At 42.4% G+C, this 9667-nt stretch overlaps 1 protein-coding gene across 6 annotated transcripts in view; it reads left to right on the forward strand.

Moving 5' to 3' along the window:
- Positions 1-9667, forward strand: part of grip2b (glutamate receptor interacting protein 2b) — a 155960-nt gene that overhangs the window by 100592 nt on the left and 45701 nt on the right. For all 6 annotated transcript variants that reach the window (XM_027279556.1, XM_027279557.1, XM_027279561.1 and 3 more), the window contains exon 2: positions 9434-9511. In XM_027279556.1, the coding sequence (XP_027135357.1) occupies positions 9434-9511 (78 nt within the window). The remainder of the gene's footprint in view (positions 1-9433; positions 9512-9667) is intronic.

Below are 9667 nucleotides of genomic sequence, written 5' to 3' on the forward strand. Positions count from 1 at the left end.
AGAGAAATATCAGATGTCTTTTTTTTTTTGGATACTTCCCCAAGATCAAATGCAAACTGTCCCTGCTCTCCACATTATTTAAATCCAAATACATATCCTGAGCTGAAGAAAGTGAACCTGACCTGTACCTGACCACATATCAGGATTTCAGGTGGGTCCGTAGCAGAACTCTGGAGTCAGTCAGCGTTCATCTCGATGTCATTCGGGTTTCAGCACCACAGTTCAATTTTCTTTGGGGTCAATCTGAGGTAGAGAACCTCAGACACAAACTCAATTTTAAGTGCAGAGTCTACTCCTCCTGCTATAATGATTATACTGCAGTCATTACACACTGCGCGTCCAATTTCATGTTCCCATAAGAACACACACACACACACACACACACACACACACACACACAAATTAAACTACAGTGGCATTGCCGTACTCTCACAACAGTTTCAGCTGTGTGTGTGTGTGTGTGTGTGTGTGTGTGTGTGTGTGTGTCACTTCCACTATAATGAGGTGAAACTTTGATCATAATGCAGGTCTGCCCTCACATCCATACAGGGAAATCACTTCAGACTTCTGTATGTGTGTATGTGTTCATGTGTGTGTGAGTTTTGAGGCCTTGTGTGTCTATGTGATAAATGATATATGTCTTGTGAATTTGAGACATGTCTGCAGGGCCGCCGCCAGGAATTTTGGGCCACATGACAAAAAAATCTAATTGGTCCCCCTCTGTGCAGCTGTTGTCCCCACATCTCTAGGACCTAACTATCCCATCAAAGGCTTTACATAACTCTAATCAAAGGCTTGCAACTGTTTTGCATCTTGTAGTTTAATACTAGTACTAGCACAATATTTACTGCTGCTGATTTGTACATGCATGCGAGTCTGCAGTGCAGTTCACTATTTGATGTGAGATTTAAAGCCACCATAAAAATGTGCTAAAGGCCATTTTTATTTAGCTTTTACTGCCCAAAACACGTAAAAAACAAAGAGATAATTAATTTCATTGTTATATTTGAAATATATATACTCAATGATGATGGTTTAATCATTTTGAGATTGGTGTTTACCTATTTTTTGGGGCCACCGTCCGTCGTGGGCCCACCACGGCTGCAACTCGCACAGCGGTGTGTTTATGAAAGAGAAACAGAGATTGTGTGTTGGAATGTGTTATCGTCCTGAGTATCTGTCAGAGTGCGCTCATATGTCTCTTTGTGTGTTTAGTTTAGTCTATGTGTGTTTATGTGTATTGTTGTACATGGCCTCTGTCTGTCTGTCTGTCTGTCTGTCTGTCTGTCTGTCTGTCTGTCTGTCTGTCTGGTGCCTGCCTGTCTAGTAAGTTTCTTGTGACCTTGAAGCAAAATGCATAATAACTTGCATATGCTTATATGCATGTCAGTGTTTCTGCATGCGTGTGGTAGCTTGAAACTGTGTGGTGGTTCTTAAACAGACAGGGTGGAAGTATTAAACATTAAAGAGACAGATGAAGATGTATGTTAATTTCATAGATTTTGTCCTTTTAGCTCTAAAGGAAGACAGTCAGTGTTTTGTTCAGAGATACAAAAATGTGCAACACCCAGAAACGTCTCAGGACTTCTGAAAAGGCTGCTGATGGTCTGTGTTTAGCCTCAGGGTGCAAACTAAATGTATTTCTACAGTCACAGTACACAGTGTTTCAACAGAACGGCTTCAGAGCTGTTACTGTTTTTGAGGTGTAAGATGTTTGACTCTGCTTCCACATCACAGAGCTACGTGTTTAGTGGATGTCTGTGGGAAACAAACATGTTTGGGTATTTCATGCGTCGTCAGTGTCTTACCTACGTCAGAGTCCCTGCATGGACGTAGGGCAAAGAACTGCTGTGAGCATGGTCAGCATGTTCCATCCACAGAAAAATCAATACCCTTTTAAGTGTCCGCCATAGTCTCACCATTTTAACTCACTGTCAGACAGACAGACATTTCCCTCGGTGCCTGAACCGTGGAGCCGCACACAGTGCATTACATCGCAGATCTGGGCAGGGGACGGGGTTTGGGTTCTCTCTCTTTTGCATCTTGTTAAGGTGAACTTTGTTCAGGCCGAGTGTGTTTTGCACAAAACCTCTTACTTTCCTATCAGCGTCATCCTGACAGGATACTCCCAAGTGCTTTCACACCAATTCACACCTCGGTTCATATGATCGCTGTCACATAACTGCTGCAGACGCCAGCTATGTGCTGAACTGTATTTTCTGAAGGCTAAAAAAAAAAAAGTAATTTGTGATCTGGACTTCTAAAACCTAAAAAAGGTTTAGCAGCAGAACAGATTGAACATGCAGAAACATTTTGCTTTACAGAAGAGAAATCGCTGCAGAATTATGAGGAGGCAGCGAGGACGTTTGTGGCATGCGGCATCTCTTTCAGTCTCAGGTGTCGGCAGCACAACCTCATCCTCCAACAGCCTGCACTGAGGATTGTGTGTGTGTGTGTGTGTGTGTGTGGTTGATTATACTGTATATGTAATGTTTGTGTGAAGGTTTTGTGAAAGCTTGAGGGAGTCCTCTGAGATACGACAGAGAAGTGTATTCCCTTCATGCATGCACACACACACTCTTTTCTATAAGGCTGGATGTTTTTACTCTTTTCCCTCCACGACTCTAAAAAGTATCGGACGTTGCACTTGTAGTTTGTGTGTGATTGTGTGATTTGTCAGAAGATAAATTCTCTGTTCTGGAACAAATGTATCAGGAAGAGAAATCCAATTCTCACGGTGCGGCTGCTGGACTACCGAGAGGAAGTGTTATAGATGTGTGTTCTTCTTTGTAGCAGATAAACATGTCACCCCCAGTACCTCATGCATCCATCGATTTCTTTCCATTTATCCGGGGTCAGGTCACGGTGGCAGCAGCAATGCATTCAAGCTTCCCCTGAGGGATACTGAGGTGTTCCCAGGCCAGATGGGCCATATAGTCCCCTCCAGCCAGTTCTGGGTTTGCTGCCAGTTGGAACACCTTCAAAAGAAGGTCCCTCTTCCCCACAACGTCCGCATTACCGCTGACGCTGCACCGATCTGGCGGCCCATGTCATGATCCATTCTCCTGTCACTCGTGACGAAGACTCAGAGATACTTTGCTTCACTCCTTCGCTCTGTTTTCCAGCAGAGAGGCACGGTCGTCCCGGCTGCTTCACAGAATGAACGGGATCCAAACACTGACAGCAGAGTGACATTAATCTAATGATCTCTGTCTCTGTCTCTTCTCTTTATTGGATGGTTTTTCTAGCTATTTATTTGCAGTGGAAAGGCCAGGGTTTCCTTTTGTGTGCTACATAAATCTTTTTGTGTGACACTTTAATTCACTCTCTTAGGCAGTGAATGAGAAGCTTTCAAGCACACCTCTAGGAACTATCATTGGCTCTTTTATGACAAACTGTACAGCTCAAGGTTAGACAATCACTGGGTGCTGGCTACATTTTGTGTTCATGACACATTTTCAGTCACTTTAAATGCAACTAATTCGAAAATTAAAAACCAAAACTACCCAAATTCAGCATAGGCAGTGCTAGGGTGACTGTCCTGCTTTGCATTTGCAGAGATCACCTGTGGCAGGTTACAGTAGCTCCGGTCTGCAGCCAGAGAAAGGAGCTTCTTTCAGAGCAGGAGCCAAACTCCCATCAGTCATGTCTTCAAAGCACGCATCGCATTATTGTCATCACATAATCGCTGATGAAGCTGAACTTTGAAACGTCTTGCACAGTAATTAGTTTGAACTATATGATGACATCGCTGCTTTAGTCTGCCGGCCGCCTCGCACGTGCTCGAGTCATTACCGTCTCTGCTTGAAAAGATGCTGGCGCTGGAGGCATCGGAGCCGCTGCTTCGTCTGCTGCAGGTGGAAAATCTGGCCTGATGCCTTGTCTATAACTCAACCTGTTCACTGAGCTGACAGCGCCAAGAGTCATTAGCCTAATCACATTCAAACGATTCACCGGGAGATGCAGATGTATCAGGCAGAGTTGGAGAAAAGAGGAAGCTGAAGTGTGCGTCCGTTCAAAAACACTATCAGTGCGTCCACAAGCCTTTTTGTAACAAACGTGTTTGCAGCATGTTGATATCTCAGACACCAAACCTCTGGCACGGGACGACTCCAGCTGAGGATGCACACCGCTGGAAGGAAAACAATGTGACTCAAACAGTTTGTCTTACATCCAGACAGTCACAGAGACAGAGACGGCCAAGTTGCCTAAAGTCTTCTTCATGTCTCATCGTGTGTGCATTTTTGTGTACGTGCACACGCAGGTATACATTTAGCCTAAGTCATTTTTGTGTATGCATCACTCTCAGTGTGTGTTAGTGTGTAAGTGTGTTGATGAGCAGCCTCTGGGGTCCATTATGCCTGTGACAGCCCCACAGCAGGAAAGCAGCCAGCCAAATAACTTATGAAAGCAGTTTAAGCAAAATTGAATCCACAACTTATGAATTATTAAACTTATTACACCTCTATGAAGATCACTAAACTCCGAAACAGAACAACAATGGCCTCCTTTTCCACTGTCACTGCCGGGGAAGAGAACTGATTTCTAAGCATCACCGGTGGGGGAAGTGCTGCATATTTCATGGGGGTGTTAGGCGGCAGGAAAATGTGTCGCGTATGGAAATTATTGGAGGGAAAGCACTTTATGTATACTGAGGTTGTAGGAAGGGAGGAAAATGGAAATGATTGTTTCAAATGGATGATGAAGAAGATATAAACTATGTAGAAGGTTGAACCTGTTTCACTCGTATCATATTTAACTCTGCTTTACGCGCTCGGTGCATGATATCACGATAACCAAGCGAAAAGAGTTGTCAGTGAATGCCTGCTGCAATAAAAAAAAGAATTAAAGTCTGCAGGAAGAAGTTCTGTTTGGAAAGGTTTGTGTTTAGAATAGATTTTATTGCATTAATATAATAGGAAGCAAGTTATTTGCTAAGTTTAAACTAAATGAACTGATTTATATAGCTGCTTTTATCAGTATTTCAGATTGCTACAAACCTGGCTCACAACATATGGAAGTCCAAAGCCAAATTCATCTATTTACTAAGCAAGAAAAGAAGTGTGGAGGCATGTATGGACGATCAAAGGCAGCGTTTCAGTGTCTTCCAGCTCATTGTTTGGTTTTTGTCCTCACACATACTCCATAAAAACATAAAGTGTGTACTGTATGACGTTGCCTTTATGATGCCCACAAATGGCCAAATCACAACACCGGGGAGTTCTTTGTCGAGGTTTGAGAGTGCTGTCTGCAGCGGAAACCTGATCTGACCATTATGAAATGTTGAAAAGACAGAATAAGTCAATAAGTTCATGGAGCATGGCAAGAAAGATGACAAAATATGACGACATAAAAATGTATGACTAAAGAAGCTCTGAGGACAGAGGTGTAAAGGTTCAGAGCTTTAGAAATTCCAGAAATTCACAAACAAATGTAGAATTTCAATCAAAATCTCATCAGTGAAAGATTTTTCCATCCATACTTTTTACTGATCAGCAGATGCATCCTATACCAGTCTATAACAAGTCAAACACACATGTTCAGTTTCATTTATTGGTTTATTTAAAGCGGGGACAGTGTGCAGTAGAATCTAAACTATCCCTTTGAGTCTAGAAACACTTAAAGCCGCAGTTAAGATCGTGACAGTGTCCCGCATACAGGAGCTTCAGTCAACAACAACAACAAAAACACACAAATTAACTCTTGCAGTTTTTCTTCTGGAGTGAAATCGAGACTTGAAGGCGGTCGTGTGAAGCATAAATGTAATTTAAAGGAGAATTAAAAGCACAATGTAGGAGGTGGAGGATTTCGCAGGACACTCGCTGATGTTAAGCTGGTTTCAAATGCTGCTTCAGGTGCTGAAAAGCATTAAAAAACCTTGTTCTGCAAGTTTAGCAGAGACATTTTAAGCTGTGGCGTAATTGTCCCTGATTAGAATGCAACTTAATGACACTTCTGAAGTGGCGTATGAAAGTAGCTGAGAATTGGCTTATGAATTGTTAAAGTTCTCCCACCCCTCCGTTGGAGCAGAGGTTGTAAAGTAGGACACATCCTCTCCCCTTAGAGCAACGACGACAACAACAACAGCCTCGGCTCCACAGCTGCTGTCAAACCGAGTTAAAGAGTGTGGGTTAGCAAAACACTTAATGTCCTGCATATATCATAGATGGCACCTTTAAAATATGTACAATGGAATTTAAAAGTGCTGGAGAACGAGCATTCCTTCATAACTAAAATGATGAAATCGGAAACGCTTAGTGAGAAAAATGCTCCGAGATTAAAGCCATTTTTTATCAGAACACATACATACACACACCGCTGAAGAAAAGGAGAGTAGTAAGGTGGATAGTGTGTCAAAATCATGAACATTTTGATCCTGTTTGTTTCCAAAGTCAGCGTATACACCCATCGATTGAAGCGTGGACTCTACTTGACCTCTGACGGTGTGTCTGGCAGCAGATCCTTTAAGTCTTGTACGTTGCGAGATCGGGTCTCTGGGGATTGAACTTCTTTGTCCAGCGCGTCCCATATCTGGGGAATTTGGAGGCCAAGTCACAACATTGAACTTGTTCTTCAAACCATTCCTGAACTGTTTATGCTCTGTGGCCAGGGGCATCGTCCTGCTGATGGCATGGCTTGACCTTACGTGGCCCTGTACGCCTCCGACTGTGATGCCCTGTGTGTTCTGACACCTTTCTATCAGAACCAGCTGCAGTAACTTTTCTGTTGGATCAGACCACATGGTACAGCCTTTGCTCCTTGCAAGCATCAATAAGCCTTGGCCAGCAGGTCATTGTATAATCAAGGGCAGTCCTGAGACAGACATAAAAGTAACTGCAGTTTTTCTGCAGACGGTTTGAGTATCAAAGTGTTTATATCCCTTGCCTGTAGATTCTGTCCATCAGCACCATCTACAGGCAAAGGACTGCTACTGCTGTTACTTTTCTTGCCAGTTGGTGACGGTGTTTGAAGTGGATGCACCCCAGCCTCTCTGAAATGGCGAATTGATTTTCTGCTTTATGTTAATTTACCACTGGGGCTTCTTGAAGGACTCCAGCCTGTGCAGTTAATTCAGCAGTTTAAAAAAATTTAATTTGAAACAGACACCTGTGGAGATCAGAGCCAAACTGAATTCATAACTTATCAAAAATTTAAAACTGAAACCCTCACACGACTCTGACAAAGAGTTTCTGCCAGAGACTATAAAACAGGACATCTGTTTCCCCCTGTGACATATAACAACAAAGGCCTCTTTGTTTCATTGTCCAAACAGAGGAGACTAACTTCATCAATACTTCACAAATGGCCTTACTGTCTATTCACCGGTTCATCCAACTATTGCAAGCGAATCACAGTGACTGAAATCTCCCTTTCATGTAATGATCTTGCAGCTGTGTGTATTAAGTAGATGCTGTTCCACTTGTGATAGTGATAAGTCGTCATATGGAAGGTTTGTGAAGCATTTAGGCAGAATTTATTTACACTTTTTGCCAATTTCACGCTACAACACTCAGCAAAGAAACACCTCTGAAGCAGCATGTCGGGAGCGTTTTGGCAGCTCTTTAAAATCACTTCGGCTCCACTTGTTTAGCGGAACAAGCTTGGATATTTCTACATTGTCAGACTTGGGTCAACTTTCTTCAGACTCACTGCTGCACTGCTGTCAGCCTCATGTGTGCTCATGCTAGACTCTTTGGAGGCTCCACTGGGGATTCTGGATGCTTGCTTCAAGGCATTCCCAACCACGTAGTACACTCTTGAAGTTTGAGGCTGTGGAGAATCGCTGTGTTGAGCACGTAGAGGAGGAAGATATGAGTTGTGATGCATGGGTCGAACGGGAGAAGAAATGTATTCAGGGACGAGTGACTGATGCCAAACACGCATGTATGCAGCAATGATGTTTCTGAGTTACTTCGTTCTTTGGAAGGGCATGGATTTGGTAATCTCTGTTCTCTCACTAACAGCGATCGAGTAGTGGACATTTCCAAAAAGTGAATCAAAGGTGTCACTGTGGAGCAGTTTCTTGTTCATGTTGTAAAAATGCTCATATTATTTGACTCGAGGCAGGAAATGAATGTTATCCTCTTCAACATACCCAAAATAAATGGAGTACACTTTTGCAACTACAGGGACTGTGTGTATAATGTTGGTCTCAAAAGAAAGCTAAGACATGTGAGATTACTACAGGAGTGAGAATAGAAGATGTGTGTTACTGTGTCAGAGTAAATTCACTTGAAACACTGAAGAAAATGTTTTTTTTTTACTTTCACCTAAAAAAACAACGCCTTACTTAGAGTGAAAACCACCTTTGAAACATAGGATAGCAGCCCAATTCATTTAGGAATTAGTAAAGTAATATCTGATGAGTATCTGTGAACCTGAGCAGAGTTTTAACACAGGTATGTCCAGGTGGAACCACCACATGTGCCATTTGGGCACATGTGGTGGTGCCCAAATTACATTTTCCCATTCAAATAAGACCCTACAACAGAAATGAAGTTTGACTCCAACTGGAGCAGATTAATTATACATTTGAAATATGTGTATTATATTGAAATACGTCCTGTGTCCTAGTCCTCGCTGTGCGCCCTCATGCGTAGAAGTGAAGAAAGGTAGAAACTCACTGAGGCATTACGCAGATCAACCGATTGACATTTTGGATTTTGGTGATTGACGCCTCTATCGACCAGTCAGGAGAATCGATTAGTACCCAAATTCATCTTTGACACACCAATGACGATCCAGAATGAAGTAAACCCAAAGGTAGTATATCGCACCAAGAGGGTAGACTAGACTAAAGCGGAGACATAGGAGGCAGTAGCAGCGTTTTTTGCGCTGGAATATAACTTTTGACCATGAAACAGAAAAGATAAGACAGACTTTATTTTTGCTACGTGGTGATGAGACACATATCTTTGTAATCAGTGGAGTCTCTGCTTACACGTGACACCTCGTTTTATTGGTTTGGTTGAAGTGGTGAAATTAGCAGAAGCACTAAAGTGGACATGTGCTGTTTCCATGTTTTTGTTACATGCCCATATACGTAATTGCTTGGGGATTTAACTATGTTTCGTCGGGCTGGCAATGCTTGGTATACGCTGAGTTTCTCTCTGTCATTTTGGTATGCTACATGTCAGGATTGGTGCTTCCTAATGTAGCAGACGCTGATCTTCTGTAATGTCCATGCATCTCACACTGTCCCCTGGATGGGGGACTTTCAGGACGCAGAGGTTATAACCTCTGAACCTTCAAAGTTCTCACACTTCATCATTTTGTTGTTGTTACCTTAGAATGAGCCTTTTATATCTATCTTTTTTTTGTGCTTATTTTGTGGCCACTAAATCCTACACACTGCTCCTTTATTATTAGATTTTTAGAAAAAAAAATGTACATTGATATCTCTAAAGCGTTGTTGTGTGTGTGTTCTTTCCAGATGACGGGCCATATGGAAAAACAAAGGATATCTCTGGACCAGAACAGACTATGGCCTCAAGAAGACACAGTATACCAGGTACATCCATCTATCTTTCTTTCTCTATATACGATCATAACGATCATAATTAATTAATAAAGTGACAGCGATTTGCCTAATTAGTTTGAGTTTACAAAAACAGCTTCTCTCTGTCTAAACTGGGTAATCACGATGGCCTGATGACGGCACAGTGTG

This window comes from Larimichthys crocea, chromosome VI (genome assembly GCF_000972845.2).
Source record: "Larimichthys crocea isolate SSNF chromosome VI, L_crocea_2.0, whole genome shotgun sequence".
Lineage (NCBI taxonomy): Eukaryota > Metazoa > Chordata > Actinopteri > Sciaenidae > Larimichthys > Larimichthys crocea.